Here is a 22,122-nt window from a genome sequence, read left to right on the forward strand (position 1 = left end):
ATGGAAATTTAAACAAAACACAAATTCCTCCACAACAGCAAAAGGAATCGTTTTACAGCACAGACAGACCCTTCTCCCTACACGGGAGACATGTGAGGGAGAGAGGAGTAGCAAAAGCAAAAGAAATGAATATTCTTTTACTCAATCGCGGTGCGCGCGAAAGAATGTTACATATTTCACATGTGCGCCGGTCAGCAGTTGCTCAAGAAAAGGGGTTTAACCCGGCGGGCGGCAGCGACGATGATGACGACGACGACTATCGTCGTTTCCTTCGGGGCGGAAGTATATCGGATTACGTAGGCGGCGGTGGTGGCTATTCTTCCCCCCTCAGTGTGCAATGAAAACAAGCAAAAAAACTGAGTCTAATTACGCCATCGTGTACGCGGCGGTCCCGCGTCCTCTCTCACACTTCCAGGCCAGCGCAACAAAAAGTGCAAAATTCTCCAACGATTTCGTCGAATCGGATTTGCTTGCAACGTCGTGTGTGAGTGTATGAGCTTACTCCCTCTACATCTACCTCCTTCCTCGCTCTCTCTCTCGCTCTATGTTATACTATCTTATCCGTGTATGTACAGGAATGTACTTGGAATACAACACACGAGTCGAGAGAAACGATGATAACACAACTGTGTTGCACTGCGGCGTTGCACTCTTCCCGAAGCGTCAAAGTATTGCAAAACAACACACATTACACAACAAACCTCCGAATCTTGCATGACGCTGAAGGGGCATTTAAAAGATATCCGGTCGTCGCCTGCCGGCAGTGATGGGGGACATGGACAGATGACGTTCGATGGAGAAACTTGTCTACTATCGCGCGCGTACACCAGCTGCCCACTCTAAAGGTGCAAAATAAAGGCCCCACCAACATCTTGCAGCTTTCCTTTGGCGAGCGCGAGAGCCAGGTGGTGTGTTGTGTTATTGTGGTGGTACCCCCTCGTTTTAATTCCTTTGTGCTTAAAAGCGCACGTTTCGCGTTTAAATGTCCTCCTTCCTTATTTCTTTTTTTTGCAATATGCTGCGGGTATTTTCTTCTGTCCATCTCCGCACAAATTGGCGCGTTGTTATTTTGCAGCACAAAACCTCGAAAGCACGCACACACTTCATTGTTCCCGCTGCTGCTGCTGCCGCTGGTCGCGTCTATCAAGCTTTGTTTACAAACAACCGACATCCTTCGGGGCTTCTCCCTCTCCACACATCCTGGCGAACAGCGTAGAAAGACGATGGCTGCATTAAAAAATAGCGCATGGACCCGCCGCAGCACAGCTCTCTCGGCCCGTAAACACGAAGAAACGAGGTTGCACCTTGCGTTGTGGGCTTTCGAAAACGCGATCAAGGATATTCTCTTCGCCTCCTGCTGCATTTGGGTGAGCGAGCGAGGATCAAAACAACGAGGTATGGGGTAAGATGCAGCATACGGGAAACATATTTTTGTTTTGTCTGTCCAGTGCAGGCCCCGTCCGTCGTTTATGTTTTACACTGCGCGCTGCTCTGTTCATCACTCACACGCAAGGCACCTGTCGCCAGCGTCATCAGGCACACAACACACATCCCACCATCCATCCAAAGCCTCTTTCTCTACACTTCTGCAGCATAATTTAAGTGTTTTCCGTTTTGTTTTGGCATCGGAGTTTCATTCCCCCCATCCACTATACCTGCATCCACACGGCAGCAGCAGCAGCACCCACCCATTATCACAACCACCTTGTCTCCCTCCTCTTCTGCTTTCGACCGATCGATGCACCAGCGAACGATCGACAACGTAGAGAGGAGGCGCTTCTCTTTATACATATCCTTTAGAAAAGATGCTCAATCATCGCGTTCACCTGCGCGCCGGTGTGTTGCAACCGAGAGCCAAACGCACCACCTGCCCCTCATTTACGGATATCTTTTTTTGGGTATGTTATACTCGATTAGCCCGCGATTGTAACCCACTGCTGCTCTGCTCCTTTCCTTTTCGTGTTCTGAAACGGAAGGAAATGGTTAGGCAAAAAACGGCTCATCGCTAAAGAAGCGAACGACATAACGAAGAGTGTGTGCACCTTAGAGTTATTATCTTAAACAGTAGATGAAGGCTCTCCGGATCCTCCTGTTTGTAGCAAACATAAATTGGCTTTAAAGAGAGAGAGAGAGAGAGAGAGAGAGAGAGAGAGAGAGAGAGAGAGAGAGAGAGAGAGAGAGAGAGAGAGAGAGAGAGAGAGAGAGAGAGAGAGAGAGAGAGAGAGAGAGAGCCACAACACCTTAAACGAAATCATGAAGCGCTCCAGCATTAACACAGTTACCCCCCAAAGCAATTTTGGGTTCTTTGGGGTGTTTAAAGTAAAAGGCGGCTTCGTTTTCGGCGGGGGGCTTTTGCATAATTTGGAGCACACTTTGCCTTCGGGGGATGTTGTTTGCAAAATGCATCAGACTTTGAAAAAAAAAGCAGCCAAGACAAGACACGACTCCATCGCACCGGGGTGATTTTGGCGCCTTTTAATTGGACGGGGAAGGTCTCCCGTCTTCACTTCATTACTGCGCGAAAGCATATCCATTTTATGCTTTTTTGAGTGATCGAATTCTTTGCCGGGGAATTGAGTGCTGGACGTTTACAGCCAAATGTAATTACAATCTTTCAAGCGAAGGGGGCCCCTAAAACTGTGCGGCCATTACGCCTCAAGCAGTAAGTGTTGGTTCAGTTTGAGTTAAAATTGTCATTACCGAAGACACATGAAAAAACCCCTACCCAATAAGTGTCATTGACAGAGCAACAGTGAAAAAATAGAGTGAGTGTGTAGCGGCTGCTGCTGTTGCTGGGACCGTCTGTGTCGTCATGTACACCCAAGCAGAAAACAGAAGGTAGTCATTACTACCTTTAACCGGAAGAAAAGTAGCACACATCCATCTTCCTGCGTGGACCCCTCTTCTTTTGATCCGAGCAGCACATAACGGAAGTAACATTACACATACAAAAAAATGAGAATGACAAAAGAGCGGTTATCAAACCCGATTGATCAAACGATGATCACCATTCGTAGCTGCACAGATGGCCCTGGGGGATGATGACGACGGGTGTGCACACAGCACATGACGACGACGGGTGACACGCCATCGCAAAAGCAGGACACAAGAAGGCGATCCTAGAGACCTGGCCCCCTGTGTAAGACGCCGCACGCACTCACAGAGCAAATGTCGCTATATCGTATTCTCCCCCCGGGACCCGGCCCGGCCGCCTTTATTTTTCCACTCCGATAGCTTTTTATTAGAGACGACGCGATGTAACGTCTTCAACACCTGGTGTGTGTGTGTTTGTCGTTTGGGTTTGCGGCGTCCCTCTGCCAGGAATATAATCAACGATCGCTACAATTTCAATCGCAGGACGACAATCTTCTATAGCGTGGTGACGCGCTATTGCACGCGAAGGGACGAAAACACACGCTTGCTGTTGCAGCACACACTCTAAGAAAATGTGCACAACTCCCTCCCTCCGTGGCAAGGTAAAGGCGAATCGAATGGTGATGGTGGTGGTGGTGGTGGTGGCTACGGTCGGTTGGCGGTGGTGATCCTTGCCTCCTCCTTTCCTGCTCCTTTTTCTTTATTGCGCCATTTGTTACTGGGCGAAGGTAACAAAAAAAAAGGACAAAGGTGACGACGCACCCTCTCTCTCCTTCTAAGCATTTGCGTCATTTCCACCTGGACCTTAGGAGGAGTCCTTATCATGCATTAAACAAAATTGTAGAAAACGATCGGTGGTGTCAAGGTGTTTCTTTTCTTGAAGAAATGAAACGCTTTTTCCGTCTCCCCTTCACTTAAACACATTTTTCCTCCCGCGATACACGCCGCATTTTGATTACGATTATTATTTATTTCTTCGGCATTTCGAGGATCAAAACGAGGGAATGCAACGGCAATAGCAGGAGGGATGGCTTTTATTTAATTTACCATTGCAACAACATCTGCCGCTGTCCCCGGTGGTCGCGCAATCGCAATTGAAGGAAACGATCGGGTCCTTAGGAATTTCTTTACAGCCCCCGATTGTTGGTGTGCCGGAATTAAAGTCCTCCTAGAAGGCATACACAGTACCCGTACCCCAGGATTTCGTAATAATACACCCCACACACACACACAGCACGACGTTTTGCAATGCGTTTGAAAATGTAAACGAACATTATTTCCTAGCCTCAAGGAAAGGACAGACGACGAACCCGGGATTAAATCATGAAATGTTTCATTAGGAGGCTTTTCTTCTCTCGGGCGCTCTCTCTCTCTTTATTGTGGATCTCCACCCCATCATCATCCACGAGAGCCAGCTGCAGATTATGATCGTGCAAAATAAATTATCACGATTGTACAATACACCACCCCATCCTTCGAGTGAGAAAAAGAAAGATCATGGTGTATTGGAATTTTTATCGATCTGCAGAAAACGATCGATCGCAAACAAAAGCGCGCTGGAGCAGCAAAACAGATAATAATCTTCTCCCGCGTCTTGCGAAACGAATTCAAACGATATAAAGGTAGCGGCGGCGGCAGCAATAATTTCGTTGAAAGAATCGAATTTATCAAAACACCGTCAAACACATGCGGAGATGCTTACACTTCTGTGCAATGCCGCCGCCGTTTCTGGAGACGGGAGTAGTTTTGGAGAAGGAAGAACAAGAAGAAGGGAAGGATATACCCATTTTCAAAACGGGAAACCGTTTCGAATTGCACAGATTCGATCCGTTTCCTGTCTTTGTTCCAAACAGCAGCAACGGAGCAGAGCTGTGGAAAAGCTAAGCAAAACGAGACGCACCGCAACACACTACTGCATGTACACACAGCAAAAGCAAATGTACACACAGAGTTCTGCAATCAGCTCTTCTTGTATGCTCTGTGGCAGAGCTGCAACGGTTTCCGTGCAAGAAAAGCGGCAGTAAAGAGAGAGAGAAAGAGGCTGACTGGCTGGGTTGGTTGCAGAAATTTCAAGTTTTCACTTCTTGCTTCTTGCGGATCCTTTTTAAGACCGGGTTTCGGACCCACCTCAGGGCGCGACACACACACACACACACACAAACACGACAAAAGATGCCGAAGAAAATGAAAAAAAGGATTCAGCAAAGGTTAGTTTTCTGGGCTCTCTTTTAGCGTGCTTAAAGGAACGCGCGCCGTGAAGCTAACAACCTTCTCGCACAATCACACACCATCGCCTTCTCCCCTCCTCCTCGTCTGCCGTGTACAACGTCCAGGGACCCCAGAGGAGGAATACCGTTTTATAGTTTGTGTGTGAAAAATAAAGCAAGATTTTTGCGCATATATAATTTTGCATCGTCCGATAGAGAGGGAGAGAGCTCTAAACTGTGTGCTCGAGGAAGTAGGCTTGAAGATGTGCGCCACACACGCACCACGGATTCCTTCTGCCAAGATGTAGTAGTGTACCCTACCACACGTAACACACATCAAACGCTTTTGGGTATTGGAATACCGCGCTCGGGCGGTTCTTGTTATTTTGGGACGACGGTTTGGAGGTCCTAAAACATAATCACTCTATCCTATTATAAAAGACCTAACAAGAGCGAGCGAGAGAGGGAGCAAACGATGGGCCGTAAATCTATTTTAACCCCTTTTTTCGCACATCGAACGAATGGGAAAGGGGTAGAGGAGGAGGGAGGGGGAGCAATGTACCGGTTAAAACCCAAGGTTGCTTCAACGCCGTAGTCGTCTACCACCACCAGCAATTCGGAGAGGGCCTTTGCACAGGCACACGAGAGCGCGCCGTGTGTCTGGAGCCCGTCTTCTTTGAAGGTTAACGCGCGTGTGAGTCTTTCTGTCTCTCGTCTCTGTCTGTCTATCTTTACCGGTCACCGCGCAGAAGAGTGGCCCACCTAATGTAATGAGCCGAACGTTAGAAACGAAAACCGACTCTCTAGCCGTTTTACAACCAGTCGTGTGTGTGTGTGTGCTGCGGAGACCTCGAGACAGCAAGGTCTCAACGACAACGGGCCCGGCACAGAGAGAGACTCGATTGATCCATCCGCCAAAATCCCACCTAACAGGTAGTAGAGTAGTAGAGCATGAAAGCAAAAGGGTACACTGGCGGTGATCGTAATAAATCTACATCTACACCGAGTGCTTTCCGTCTTCTGTCCCCTGATGTTGGCCTCTGCTAGAAGGTTCGATTAGCAGCGGAGCGTCAAAATTATAATATTTGTAAATATTGGCCCCCGGGCCAATTCGACACACACACACGCGCTTGAGAGCGCACGGAAGGGAAACGCACACGTTGTAGATTTTAAGGGATGATCGATGCGAATATTAGCAGCACACAGAAAAAAGGGTTAAGTGGAATGAATTTGCCTATCGTAAACTAGCCCCTCTGACATATCTTTTAAGCCTGGTGCGTTTTGAGTAGGGAATGACAGCTTTCCAAACCCCATACCCTTGAGAGAAGCCAATCCGCCACGGGACGCATGTATTGATTAGCCTGCGTGCCCTCGACACTCTACACTGTTTGAAAATCGCAACACACGCACCCTCTTATTAGCATATGCGAGAGCAAGAAAATGGGACAGAAAATGTCTGATCAGACTCCTGTGGAAGCGCTTAAGGGCAGTTTTAATTGATTTACGCATGCTTCTAGAGGAGGAGTACTGCAGTACCGCATACCATGTCAGAATTCATGGGAAAACCGTTGCCTTATTTTCGTCCTCGTTTACTCTTACCCAACACGCGCAACGATCTTCCAGGGCAAAACGCAAAAGATCGAAATCGAGTTGTCGGTGAGAAAGCAGAGTGGAGTGTGTGTTCCTCCTTCCAGGAACTGCGCAGGCACACAGGAGAAGAGAAGGACTTGGGCAGCATATGCAACCAGACATAACAACACGCACAACAGAAGAGATGCCCGATCGGTCAGGTTCAATTCTTCTCCGGTTGTACCGATATTTTTCTTTGCCCACCACCAATATGCGCTGTTCGTCCGAGACGGGCCACTCTTTTCTCGCTTATTATTTCAAGGCTCTTGCTGAGGACCCTGTTTCTCGGCCCGGAGGAAAATGGAATAAAAGGAAAGCAAATGCGAACGATTGCTAAGCAAGTGTACCCATCCCACCAACAGCAGCAACCATCACTCGAGCAGAGAAGAAGTGGCTTTGGTTCCAACATACACACACAACCACAGCAAGAATAAAGACGCACAAGAAGGATGCGCGTTTTACTGTAAACAAAATCTGGAAAATCTTGTGTTTGGACGAGGCAGCCAACTGCAAAATGAAGTCGTCCTCGCGTTCCACCATGGAGAACGATCTTGATTTCCCTTTAAACTAATTAATAATAATTGCAAAAAATAGACAATCGATACCTCAACCAGTTTAAAAGGCCAATTCATCACCACAGATGCTACCTCCTCGTCCCTCCCTCTCTGGAGGACCAAAAACCCAGAGCCCAGAGCTTGCTTGAGAAATGGGAACAGTGAAGAAAAACCAACCAGCAAAAAGGGCGAAAGGAAACCTATGACGGTCAACAGCATTGCTGCCTGCCCGTCCGAAAAAGGGAATTTTCCTACGCGTATCTGTTTTCTTGACCATGGTCGGACAACAACGCACCAGCATTTTAAAAGCATACACACATCTCTCATCGCCAGCCTTTTGGGGCCCTCTGCTGGTTGTGGTTTTAATTATTTATGTGCATATATCAACCGAAATTGAAAACCTACCGGTGGAACGAAAACGTGTAAAACTCAGCAGCGGAACCTGCGCCGGCGGCCGCCTGGCTTGTGTGTGCACGTGGAGGACGTGATGTCCCACCCGAATGATGAAATGCCTCATAAGTGCTGCCAGCGGAGACACGACAGACAGCGAACCCCTTCTTTTGGTTACACACACACAAAACAACAAGAACGTCGTGGGGCCTTTTTAATGTCCGTTTGAGAAGAGAGGCACGTGCTCTCTGTGTTTTATGTTATTTCAAGGCGGTCAAGAAACGAGAGGGAAGGATAGGAGGACGACGCGTTTTTCCTTACGGCATTTCTTAAAGAGCCACACGGTTGTCTCCCGATCAATCGATTTGATGGGCAGCTGAGCTGGTGGGGAAAGCGGTGGCGGCGCGCGTGAATGCATTTAGCTAGGAATCGATCGAAATCGGATCGAAGTGGAGGCACGCAAACGAGGCAAGGGAAACCGTTTAAAGGGATGTACACACTGTGTAATTGTAATTGCTCTCAATGAACTACCCCGGGGTGGTGGTTATGGTGCCGGAGGAAGGTGAAAATGACCTTCCGCCGCCTGGCAGCATTTTTTTCCCCCGTTCGCGACAGACAAAAGGTGGTGCTGCGCGCACAACTGCATTAAACATCATGCCAAAAGCCCGTGTTGTTTTGTCTCAGGGAGCTCATACAAATGTGGTATTGCGCGAGCGCAGGCGCGCGCGTGTTTAAATGCAAGCTGCACAAAATTAGCCCATTGTGCAACACACCACACCGTCGATCGTCATTCGATCCTTGTTGTTAACGAAAAAAAAACGGGAAAAGAATTCAAAGTGAAAGAAAAAAAGTAAAATGACGACTACGACACGGCATCAAACAGCCGCGGCGAGAAGGTACGACGCACCGTCAAGGAGGAGAAAGGGGCAGACTAGACCCAGACCCAGAAAAAAGGAGGGCAGCAGCAACAACAGCAGGCGCAAGACCTCGCGCGACACCGAGACGTGATTTTAAATCGGAAATAATTAAGAAGGATATCTCGTTGCACTCGACAATATCGAGGCTCGGTCTAAGAGTATGTTATAACGCAAAAAATGCATCCTTCAAGCACGATAGACCCCTTCTTCTCGCGTACCACAACAAGGGCAGTACCAACCGTCTTTGCGTCTTCTAAGCGGAAGAGGAATTGGCCAGGTGTGATTGTTATAAAGATTTAATATTTTTTTCTTGTTTAATTTCTAGACATGAACACAAACGTAGCACACAAAAAGGAGAAACAAGGCATCAATGTCACACAAGATTTGAAAAAAATCCATTTCTCCCGTAATCTATTCGATATTGAAAAACTTCTCAAGAGTGATTTAAACTTCATCCGTTCATTTTTTTTGGTTTATTATCCTTTATTTTTTATTCCTTCACTAGAAAAGGGATCACCTTTCCTTTGCCCGACCGACAAACGAGCAAAAAATACGAATCGTAAAGCGAAAGTTTCTACAGTTTTTGCTTCTATTAAATTCCTTCACAATGCCACATATCTCCCTTGATCCCCTCTCCTTCCATTCCCTTTGTAAGAGAAGATTCAAAATAACGGCCACCAAAAATCCTGCCACAGAGTCAACGACGCTAGCGCGTGTGTGTGCTCTGCGCTGCTGCTGCTACTTTCTTTGTGCCCAAAATGTTCGGTAGCAATTGATTTTGATTTGGATTATCATTATCATTGTGCCATTATTTGGAGAAAATGTGTTTTCTATACTCGTTAGAAGGGGTCTAGAAAGAGAGTTCCCCTTCGAAAATGCGTTACCTTCTTGAAGGGAGAAAGACTTTTTCTGCAGAAAAAACGATGAAACCGGAGACGGACACTGTTATTTAAGATGGGGAAGGAACTACTCTTGGTGCTGCTTTGGGTGCAAAATTTGTTGCCAAAAAAATGTGACAAATCCTTCGTTAAAAAGGATCTTTCTAAGATCTCGCTTTTTTTTAGCGATCACAGCATGTGACTGAACAGTATTAAGAACCCATCGAAGATACGCTCTCTTCGACATCACTGGAGAAATGATTGAGTGGTGCGCGCGTTGTGATTCCCTTCCCCGTCGTGCTTTTAATTAATTTTCTCCTTTCTAATATTGCACGCACCGGTGTTGTGCCTTGGTTTTCGTGCTTTTGCTATTTTTTATTGATTCCATACGTTCTTTGCAACCGTATTGCACGAGGGGTTTTCACAGGACGAACAAAAATAGGTCCCTTGATTTATCGTCTACCGGTTAGGATTTATTAATTGACAAAACCTACCTATTTTCTTGGTCACATTCCCTAACGGGGCCCTTCTTCTTTCTGCCGGTTCTGGTTCCTGGCAAGTACAGGAATGTTGTACACATCTCCCCCCGTGTGCTCATAAAAAGGGTAAGTGGTAAGGAATTTTATAACCCAAAACAAGACTTGCCGCCGTTACACAGAGTGCTCTTGCGTTGCGTTACAGCAGCATCAGAGCAGCAAAAGGAGTACTAGTAATTAATTTATTGATCATGCGGTGTCCCACCAACCCAAAACCCCGTCCCAAACCAACAAAAAAAAGGGTGATAAATTTCTTCCAGTTTAATCGGGGCGACAGTTTCCCAAGGAAACCGTTGCCAAAACGAAAACACGTTGTTGCGGCTTTGTAAAGTTCCGTTTGTTTCCGAGAAGAAAGTGGTTCCTCTTCACGGTCCCTTTTTAGAGGATGACGCGCGCTCGGGGCATCCTCGAGGCGGGAGACACACGGGCCGCGGTGTGTTCCAGGAGCGGATACCACAGACAAACAGGAGGAGGAACGAGTTTTCCCTTCCGCAAACAGTGCATATCTCTTCACAGGACATGCACAGGGAACCTTATCTCGCACTGTGCGTTCAAGAGTAGGGTCCCGAATATCTCAAAACCTCGGTGGGAAATTGGACAAAAAGGTACAAACTTGATCTGATACATGACGACGATGGGGACGGAAACAGGTCTAGTGTGTGTGTGTGTGTGTAGGGAGAGAGGGAGAGGGAGAAGCGATCCATAAGACAGTGTCACACACCTCAGGAAACCTTTAAATGAAACGGCCCGTTTGCCATACAATGTTGCAAGCGCGCAAACGGTCACAGTAACTCACCGCTCAAAATGTAAATGACGACTCCTTCTCGAGGCTATCTTATTCATTAGCTGGCGGTAGAGATCCAGCGAACAATGTGTGACAGGAACCAAACCCCCACAGAGGATCAGCGAGTGTGCTTTACCGGAGATGGCCAGGGAGCGGAGGTTCATGTTTAATCTTGCAATGATGCCTTCATTCTCTTGCCCAGAAAGACATTGTGCCAGTATCATTATCATCAGTGCGTGCACACAACCCAACAACAATTGCATGAGTTGCAAAAATGGTTAAATTTAGTCAAACAGACGAATGAAACCGGTTGCAGCCGCAAGGTAAGACGAGATATCTGGAGGATATCTCCTGGGACTGAATGGCTCACACATTCCCATCGAATCGGACAGAGCGACGTTAGCAGCAGCAGCTGGCAGAGAGGTAGATGACAACCTTCTTTCATACACAATTTTGACACTGTCTCGGCTTGAATGTTTGCGTATGTTTTGTGGAATGCATACTAAACACGTCGTCATTCTGGAGGTTGATGGATGTTGATCACTCGGCCCCGGTCGAAGGAATCACAACGCAACCGGTGTCTGCTTATAATGTCAACCCCTTGTTGTGCCTCCTACAAGGAATTATCGCACTCTTCAGCCTAAAGCGGGGCAGATGGCAGATGCAAGACATCCAGGTCTTGTGTAGCTCTATAGGTACTAATCCGATTCTTCCCCTTGTGGTGTCTGATATCGTGCGGCAACAGTGCAAACATTGACACGGGGGAGATTCTCTACCGCCACACATACTGGAGAGATATCTCTTCCACAACAGCTTGATATTTAACTTCCTCGAATCGATAAGATCAGACCGTTGGTGGGAAGGGGTTCTCTGTTTTAGTTTGCTACACACACCACAACGGAACATCGACCCCGGAAGAGTTGCTCGAGGCTAAAAATAAGGTCTCCTGAACTTCTTTCCGAGCAGGTGATGAAGAACAAGGGGCTGCTGCTGGTTGGATACGCTTTTACCAACGGCCCAACAACAGCCAGCACAACGCAAGACAGACATGCAGCAATATCCTTTTGCGTTGAACTGAGGCGCGCAAGTCCGCGTACCGTTTATCATAAAATGTTGGATCTCCTTCGTTGGGAGGTCTGCATCAGAAGTTAAAACAGGACTCCGGGCGCGCCGTTTCGTTCCCATAGGAAGAAGGTATGCCCCCCCCCCCCCCCCCCCCCTCTCCCACTTTTGCTGCCAGATTATTAATTGGCCCGAGTGACCAACAACAACAACACGGGAGAAAAAAGTGGTGCGGGCATTTAAAAACAACTTGCGCAGGGGGTGAAAAACTCGCACTTCCTAACGTGGAAAATGACCCTCGGGGCAAGTTCCTCTTGCACACACAGGTTTTCTTTCTTCTCGACCCCCGTTTATGGTGGTGGCATGTGGTGGAACGGACTTTGAGTGTGCGCGCGCGCGTCTGACTTTCAAAACTGGCAAGGCTATTAAAACGCTAAAACAAAGCCAACAACAATACACACAACACACATACATTTCCAGTTGACAACATGAAGGAAGGTATTTCCCTCTTCAAAAATAGCTCTCCTTCTTCTGCTGGAGCAGCAAACCTGTAGAATAGCATGATCTGAGTGTGTCTTGGACTACACACCAAGTTCGCGCCTGTCGGAATTCGACCATACAAACAATTGGCCGTTGACAGTTTTGAGATAGAAAGAGAGGTGGTGGGGCACACGCACACGTAAAAGGGGACCCTCATTAGAAAGCGAACCGGAAATTAACATAAATTTCTCCTTTTTCCACCTGCACACGCAGCACACATTTGCACCGACGGTGGTGGCGGCGCGGCTTCCGGATTTTCCGAACTGATCGAGGTGTCGCGATAGGAAATAAAACTAGCGACCCAGTCAATTAAGGACACGTCCGGCTGGACCCTGCTGCGTACACAACACCTGCGCTTGCATCCATCAGGGTAACCCGCACTCGCGATCGCTGCCCCCTCCGATTCGGTTAAAGGTTAAAAGCACACTCACATCCTGATCAAACACGCCAACAGGGTGTAATGAGCATGGGCGCACCACCGTGTGATAGAGTAGGTACCAGCAGCAGCAACAGGCACCAGCAGGTTCTTGCTGCCTGTGCAACAACCTGTGTAGGAACCTGAGTGTCGGGAAGTGAAAACTCCTTCCTGCGTGGGTCATTTCAGCGGTGCGCAAAGCGAGCAGAGGTGTTAGGGCGCGCAGGAGAGATTCCGATGCACAAGCAACACAACAAGGAGACCCACAGCACCACCAAATGGCCGTCATCCTTGGGTGCGTGTTGTAGCGGACCTTAAAACGGGACAGCAGCGGATGGCAGCTGTTTGATGTTCGGAGCTCGGGAGTTGAACGTTTTATTTCCCTGTTCGTTATAGCGCGATCGAAGTGTATCGGAATGACGGGAAGAAAGGATACAAGGGACGCAACAGCAAAAGGACGAACGAGTTTGTAGAGTGCATTGAACAATAACGGGCAGCAGATGGTGCGCGCTCGCGAACTCGTTTTTATTATCCTTCGGGGGTCTTTGGGTAGGAAGTTGTAACGATTGGAACAACTTATAATACCTGGCCACTTCCTCTTGAGACAGTTAGCAGCACACACCCCTATAGTAACACGAATCATCAAAAGTTTTGCATTCAACATCAACTCCTCGTTAGGTCCTTGGACTTAAGGTCCTCTTCTTCAAGCAGCATTCTCCAACCAACGAAGTCTTTCTTGCAAATCCGGCCATTTAACTTTGGAAAACCCCTCTCTCCGTTCTTCAGAGCTCGCAATCCTGTCTGGTTCTGTAGCTTCCTCTCACTCTCTCTCTATCTTCAGACACCACATATATTGGACAGCTCTCTTGCTAGCGATTCCGGTTTGCCTGATTTTATTTCAGTTTCGCGTTGTCATCGAACCCCTTTTTCCCGGGATTCGCGAACACTACAATGCCATCATCTTCCACACGGGTATTTTGCAAAAACCGTGGAGAAAAATGTCGGGAAGAAGGACAACGAAAACATCGGCAAACCACCATGCTGTAACCGTGAAGGGACACGACCTCCCGATTCGGGGTGTAACGCGCAGGAATCTGGTTCGTTTCCGCTTTGCTTTAAAAGTGGAGAGTGTGCCTGCGACTGCGAGAACGAGGTGACGAGCTATGGTCCAGGAGTGTGTGTGTGTGATTCAGTGTGCGCGCGTTGAGCCCTTTTACCGCAGCGCGATAGAGCAGTAGTAGTAGTAGTCGTAGTTGTCTCGCCGGCTCAGATTCGTGAAGCAACACGCTTCGACACCGCGGGGCTCTCGCGCGCTCGGGTTCGCGCTCGCAGTCTCGCGGATAACCTTGAATTTAAATATCCCCGAAAATGAATGTACCATTCAATTCGGGACGCGCGAGGGGAACACACATAAAGGGAACAACAGACCGAAACCGACCGAAAAACACATATAAAACACAGACAGGGTGAGAAGAGAGATTCCGCCGCCGTCGTCGTCGCCGTCGCCGTGGTCGTGAGGCAAGATTCGATCAAAAGAATATATATTCTCATCCTGCCTCCTGTCCCCTCCACCACCCAGAGAACTCTCTTCTTTCTATTCCCTTCCTACCCCGGAGGCGCCTTGCGCTTGCTTGGGCTTTGTACCGGCGCGAGAAGGCAATGCCACCGATTGGCATTGAAATCGAAGAATAATTGTCCTCGGGAGCTTCACAGTAGGGTATGGTCGCCGCGACGAGGAAACGGCGAGGCGCACAGACGACAGAGGATACCGAAACGCGCGCGCTCCGAAATGCAATAAAACCAAAAATCCAATCACCTCAAAAGATGCGCTCCCTTCCTCCACGCTCGTTCCTTGTTATTGTTGCGATTCCACAATCGCCAAAAATTTCATCACGATCGCCTTCCTCCTCCCGGACACAGCGCTCCCGATCGCGTAACCATCGTCTTGAAGATAAATTTCAACCGAGTGAGAGAGGGCAATAAACGTGTAGTAAAAGAATTTTATGAAAATGACCTCGAATTAGAGACCTCCGTATCTCGCACACCCCATTGGGCGAGGGGACACTGTTGGTTGGACTTCTGCTCTCTGAACGCATTCTTAATGGCACGACGACACCGGCAAGACACATTTCTCACATGTCGAGGAAGAGGATATGTGTTTGCTTCCTTTCGTCGGATGCGCACGTTTGACAAATCAATCCCGAATAAAAAAGCACAGGGAGAACAGTCCCCTTCCGAGAGCACCTAATGTCGATCGCTCGGGAGATTTACAGACATTCCATCACCAGAGAGAAACCAGTACACACGGACGAGTCCCTGCCCTGGTCGGTCGGTCAGAAACAGCGGAAGGGCAATTTTATAGCGATCATTAATAACAGATATGGGGGAAAAAAGGGCAACGACAAAACGAACGAACGAGCGACCTAAAACCACGCGCTGTCGTTGCGAAAGAGGGAATGTTTGGCAATTAACGAGAAGCACCACTAACGCACACATCCACAATCGTGTTGTTGCCGAAATTGCTTAATTGTGTGCACACACAACCACTTGGAGGAAACAAGCCTCGCGTTTCGATTGTGACCGACCGTTGATCGGGAAAAAAGGACATCATCTATCGCAAAACATTGCGCTCCTTCTTCTTCGCCTCAACCTTCCTTACCTGTGTTGCAGACGTGGATGAGGGTGTGCGCATGTTCGCGCAGCCGGGCATCGTCCGAGCCCCATTTGACGCGCTCCAGAATGTGGTCGACGTAATCGTACGCTGTCACCGCGTTGATGTTCCATTCGAGCTTGCTGATCAACAGCAGCTCCCAGTTCTGCAAGCGAAAAAAAGAAGAAGACAAAGAAGGTAAGTGAAACAGAAACTTAAAAAAGAGCGTGTTCGTTACAGAAAATAATGTCGGAATGTGTGTATGGATTATCGGGAGGCCAACTGTTGTTTTTTTTGCTGTTCTCTTAATGAGATAAGTGAAACACACACACACACCCTCCAGGCGCACGCGTCGAATGGAAGACATATGGTATAAGGACACACTTAATTGCTTAACCGTCTAAAAGCTTGCTTTAATTTATTCTGGAACGTGGCTTTCTTAAGCAGTTGAGCAACGCGTGGCGTAGCAACAAACATACTCCCCAAAAAGGACCCTAAAGGACGGCTCCCCCTGGGGGCACGTGCTCGCAGGAGCCACACACGCTTGCATAAATTTCGTGCACGGTCGAACGTGAAACGATGGCCACATCATACCACGCGTCTGCGCCTGTCAGGCCACATTTGAAAGTGTCTTTTCCCCAACCGAAAGGATGTAAAACTTTAATTTTGTAAGACTTAATAACCTACTCCCCATCCAGTCTCTCTCTCTTTCTCTTTCTGTTTATCCGTTGTAGTTATTAATCGGCCCTTAGGCGCAAGCGCAACACTATTAACGTCTTCGAGGAAACAGAGAAATGAAATGGCTCAAAAACCGTTAAATTGACTACAAGGGACAAGGGTAACTCCCTTCGGGGCACAGTTGTGTCCACAAGACGTACAGTACACAGTTTTACGTTGCAAGAGCTATAATAATGCATGTGGCTATTCCTCTGGTGCTTGTTGTTCTACAGAAAATCCTCCTCTCTAGACACAACCGTCCGCTTTAGGATTGTTTCTCGGTTTGTTTTGTCTTATACGAATGGGATAGGTTATGCAAATGTTTTTACAACCCCGAAGGAGACGACGTTGGGTCATTCATAGCCACACTCTTCCCCTCACCAGGGCCAACACACAGAGCTGCTGGGTGCATCTGTTCATGATTGACCGCAGGATTATATGGGCCGTGCGCATAATAAATCGTAGCTTTTGCGGTAAAGACCCTCCCGAGACCCGTTGCATCTGTGAGACAAAAGACGGGAAATTTTCCTGCAGCAGCAGAGTGTGAGATTGTTTGATTGATGAATATCTGCACGACCCCGACGACACTCCAGCCGAAATCGTCCCATTGCTCGGATCTATCCTCTCCCGGTGTGGTCGCCGATCAAAGTTGCATGCTGCTGCTGCAGCTCTCCTCTATTGCTTCCCCTTCGAATCCCAGGAGCTGTTAATCACCATCTCCGCTGTCTCTCTGTCTCTCCACGAAGGACATAAAATCCGCAAGCATGGACGGGTAGTTTCTCGTACGGTTTGCATCACCAACCACCACCGGGACCGACCGGTCAATCTCTTCATCAGTGTGACAAACACAGAGGGCTTCTTCCGGGATGCTGCCCAAACGTAAATGTCGTCTTCTTTACCTTCCATTTTCTCAGTATGATGTGATTGTTGTGATGAATGGAATGCTGGAACCGTTTGTACACGCATCATTGCGCATTTATGGTGGTTTGAAGGAGAAGAGTTCGTTCTTCCCTCTTCCAGGGTCTCCCGTTTTCTTCCCGTTCAGGATCGCGTCACAGACCGAGCACTGAAGAAAAACACCGCACCACACACGAGCACGCATTTTTCTCCTTTCGATGGGGCCTTTGCGCAACGAGCACGACCGGCCAGGGCTATTGGCGGCTCCAGCGCCTTCAAACACAGCACACAACAAACAACGGCCCATTCAGTGCTAAAAAAATCAGAATCATAAAAAATCTCATAATCGTCCTCTCCCACCCGGTCTGCTCTCCCCCATGCGCGCGCTCGTCGTTCGCAATCAAATCTCCCGCTCAAATCAGCAACGTCGCGCTGTGCTGTGTGCGTCGTTTCCTGGCGATTACCGGACCAAATAATAAGGGGATGGGATGGGTCCATTTATATACCTGGCGGTGGTGTATGTGTGTTTATGTCCCGTGGAGCAAGCACGCAAAGAAGGAGCGCCGCCTCCGGAGAGCAGATCCTTGTGTACGCACATAAACACCACACCACCAGTCCGGTGCAGAGAAGTAGGGGTCGACCGAACTAAATTTAACCAAATCATCATCCAGATATCAAACCACAACGGACGAAAAAAATGTGATCGTGCGCAAACGAAGGAGCAACAAGGCGCACACTTTAAAACAGCAAAGCAAAGCGCAAACCCTTAGCTGCTCGAGGGGCGATCACACGGACGATCGCCACGTTTAGGGGTTGCGCTATTTTAGCCTCCTTATGTTTTTTTTTGCCAGACACACACACACGGATACAATCGGCGGCGGCATTCGATCGCTTCAAATCGTGCGTGATTCTTCAATTCGTGGCCGGTGGTGGTGGTGGTGATGATGTTGTTCTTCGCTGATTTTATCATTATTATTTTCATATCCTTCAGGGAAGGCGCTAAAAAGGGAATGCCGAACCTGTGTGCTCCGTAGCGCCTTTGTGTGTTTCGAAGACACCGAATATTCTAAGCCGGCCCCGTTGCGCGGCCGGCTATCGGCGGCAAAGACGCACCACAGGGTCGAAAGGTGAATAAAAAATGATCCTGATCAGCAGCACCAGCAGCGGCAGCAGCAATACAATAATAAGGAGAAGAGACACAACAACAAAAAACAGCTACAGAAAAGGCACAAGGTAGCACCTTTTTAAAACGGCTTCAAGGAGGAGAGGAAGCTCTCCGTCACGCGCTAGAGTCCAATGTATTGCTGTTGTTGTTGTTGTTGCTGTTGTGGGGGAAGAATTTTGCCTTTTTTCGATACGGTTAAACATTCGAATCTCGGGGTTCACACCACCCTGCTACCCCTCTTCTCCCCTTCTCCAGATGATCCCACAGATTTTGGGCGCCGCTCTAAACTGGAAGGCACATTAACAAAAAATAGGGGCACATAAGGTTATGCGTGCGCTCGAGAGCCGCAAAAAGGATAGCCAGCCACACTACTGCTGCGCCCCATGGTGTGCGTGTGTGTGTGTGTGTGTGACTGTGTGAAAAGATCGCAAGCGAAAAACGGACAGAGAGAATCGTTTTTCGTTTGCGCCTGCTTCGATTTGATTGATGATCGGGAAGATAACAGGGCACCACCACCACCGGAGTCCGGGGCCGCAAAAGCCAATCTCACCGCTGGTCTCCGGCAGCAATACCGCGTCGTTTATGTGTGTGTGTGCTGCTCCTGTCCCTTTTGATCGTACCAAAATTGGACTCCAAAGGAAGGTTTTGCTCCTTATTGGGTGTTGCTGGCTGGTTCGCCGAGCAGAAATGCCGCAGCCTCCACGCAGGACACGACTAACACACAACAACTTCCTTCCACTTCTCAAACCTCCAAAAAAATCGCATAATACAACCCCCACACCTTGGACCTCGGGGTCTTGTGTGCTGTGCTGTGATAAAATCTCTCACACACAGCGCAACACAAACCTAACGGACAGCAGGACCCGAGACCCGTGCGCTCGCCCGTTCTTTTCACACACACGCAGCAAGAGAAGAGCAACCCGAAATGTGAAACAAAAAAAAAACTGCCCAAAAAGTGAGAACAGCATTCCAATCGCGGTGGGGCGGCCCAAGCAAGCAGTTAGGCACTCGCCTCGCCTTGCGCACATTATTCGCAGTGGTTGCGCATATAATGCTTCGCCGCCATCGTGCACATTACACTACCTGGGGCGTGTATATGTGGCTGTGTTGTCCTGCGATTGGCTGGAGAAGAACCAGAACACGCTTGTTAGAGAGAAGAGGTTCCTCTCTCGGTGAAGACTCAAACGCACACAAAAAAACACGGACAAGCGCAGGCAAGGCCAAAAAGGAGCCACCAAAAAGCGGCGAAAGATCGATCGCCCGCACCGAAAAACACGGCATAACCTGAGCTGCGCCTAAAAGGAAGGTGGATCGGACAGAACAACACAACACACCACACGGCCAGCCCTCCCTCCTCTTGCAAAAAGGAACCTACAACATCGCCGTCTTCCACAATCCGTAGACTTCGTGGAAATCGTTAAAAAGGCTCGCTGCTGTCGGTCCTCTGCTCGGACACATGAAACCCCTTTCTCCCCCACACTGGTGGCAAATGTATATCCTTTGCGCGGAAGAGATATTTCGGCACAAACCCCGCTTGGCTGGAGGTATATCTCGAAAAGTCCGTGGGCGAAAGCAAGAATGCCCAACCAAAACCCTTTAAAAGTCCCAGGGCCCACACCACACAACCAATGTGCCCTGGCATCGGCGTGCGTGTGTGTTTTGCTCAATGGGGACCCCATCGGGTGGCTCTCCCATATCAGCTAAGGCCTTCTCGTCTCTCCTGCTGCCTCTCTCCCGTTCAACAACAATTCGTCCTCCAATGTGCTCATCCTTTTCCCAGTGTGCGCCCCAGCTCTCTGTAGCAGGTTTGCGTGCGCCTCTACCTTGCGCCGCTCCTTCAAAGCAAGCAGATCTTGTCTGCCTGATCTTTCTCCTTCATTCAACATTCCTCGGAGGCCTTCTTCTCGGCTGTGGTTCTTTGCGTTGTAGTGATGGTGGTGTTACCCTGATCTTCCTGTGATCTTTTTGCACTTTCGTCCCGATTTTGTTCTTGTTGTTGACGTTGTTGTCCGTTCGGTTTTGCTTGTCCTCTACATCATATGAATCTGTTTCCCACCGGGAGGAGATACTCCGGAGTGAGAGTGAGAGAACGAACTGCTGGAAGAGGATAGGAAGAACTTAAAAGAAAGGGAATGAAATCCCATCCCACACATACACACACACCGAGGGCCAAAGCCCAGCCAGTGGTGCAGCAATGGAAGGCAGCGGTCCATTTAAAGAGAAGAACTTCTAACTGGCAAACACAGGAGAGAGATCCTCTCGCTTTCGCGCGCGCGTTCTTGCGAATACCAGCCAAAATACCAACGATGGGGACAGTGGTAAAGTGCAGATAACGAGACGATAGAGCGAGCAAACGGGAGACAGCCTACAGGACACGACGAGGAGGTTTATGATGAAGCCCGTAAAAGAAGCAGAAAGAGCCGATACACAACAAGAGCGCCGCGCGTTTGTCACGGCGCATGGAAGGGGGACCACCACCGCCCGGCCGAGAAAAAAACAGAACAGCAACCGCGAACAGAAACCCCCAAAAGAGCCAAAGAACGCAAATAGAAAGAAGGAGAGAAGGACAAAAAAAACCCTCCAAATTGGCGGTGCAAAGCCACAAGATGATAGCGGCAGCGCGCTGCTATTGGAGGGCGAAGCGAGACAGTCGTGCTAAAAGGCATGCCGCGGCTGCCACCTCCTTCATCACCTAACCTATCTCTCCACGCTCAGTCGCACAGAGAACCGGAGAAGCCCGTTAAAGTATGCGAAAACCCCGAGAGAAACAAAACAAGAACTCCCTTGTCAAGAAACCACGTATCTGGGATTGTTTTTTAAAGGCCAAAAACTCTGCCGCGACCAACGGGGATGAAGTGAGAGAGAGTGCGAGTGAGCGGCTACACATAGGTGGGTGAAGGACGAGGTGGCGCAGGGCAAATAAAAGTACTAATAAAAGAAGAATAGAGCCCGAACGAGACGGAAAGAACCGAAGAAAGGAAAACAAAAACACTACAAACAAGTAAAACAACGGCCTGCGCAAAAAGGAAACGCACAAGCCAGGCCAGCGCAGCACACCGATTGAATAACGTGTGAAAATGTTGTAAACTCATTTTTCAGGATCTTCAAGCGTGCGCGGACAGGTCCGGGGAGGAGCCGGTCACGCGGTTAGGAGGAGAGTCCACAGGACACACACACACGGTTTTGGGCTGGTGTGGTGGTGGCCCAGGAGAGACAGAGAGAGAGATAGATTTGAGCCTTTCGGATGCGCCGCCGCCTCAAACACGATCACCTAACCCCTACTTCCCTTCTTCTTGGGCTGATCTTCCCCAAGTGATCCCTTTGCGCGCACGGCGTTGTCGTGGGCCAATTCATTCTGGATTTCTTCATGGTGCGCGGCCAGTTTTTATGGTCTTCTTCCCCTCCGTCATGCTGTTTCTGGGAAACAGACGAAAGGAATTTCTCGTGGCTCAGAATATACCGCTGATACCCGCGCGCGCGCGCTCGCGCTCACTCACGCATCGTGTGTCGCGCACATCTTCTCCCCGCCGCACGCACGAGACACCGAGCGACGTTATGCGCCACCATCGGGACGGTTCGACCGCAAAAGACGACATGTGCCCGCGCAAAAGCAGGCTTGGTGTGCACGCACCGAGTACGCGCGCACTTTCGCATATGTCCTCCTGCCCCCGAGAGCGAGACACAGTGCAGGAGAGAGAGAGAGCAGGATGAGCTGATGATGGAGGCGCGCGACCATCTCGCTCTCTTTTCTCCTCTAACGCTCGCCGGTCTGCTGTACAGGAAGGGCCCAAAAGGGACACAGAAGGCACACAACATACAGGGAATTGGCATGCTGGCGCTCTCCCTTTCTGTTGTGTATTCACCCCCCCCATTTAGGAGGGTCTCCTCCACTGGAGTGCGTGCGAGT

General features: G+C 49.0%; 1 protein-coding gene across 5 annotated transcripts in view; it reads right to left on the reverse strand.

The window, feature by feature from the left end:
- LOC3291547 (G1/S-specific cyclin-D2) overlaps window positions 1–22,122 on the reverse strand; it is a 42,609-nt gene that overhangs the window by 8,503 nt on the left and 11,984 nt on the right. For all 5 annotated transcript variants that reach the window (XM_061659973.1, XM_061659974.1, XM_061659976.1 and 2 more), the window contains exon 4: window positions 15,446–15,602. In XM_061659973.1, the coding sequence (XP_061515957.1) occupies window positions 15,446–15,602 (157 nt within the window). The remainder of the gene's footprint in view (window positions 1–15,445; window positions 15,603–22,122) is intronic.

Source organism: Anopheles gambiae, chromosome 3, assembly GCF_943734735.2.
Source record: "Anopheles gambiae chromosome 3, idAnoGambNW_F1_1, whole genome shotgun sequence".
NCBI lineage: Eukaryota > Metazoa > Arthropoda > Insecta > Diptera > Culicidae > Anopheles > Anopheles gambiae.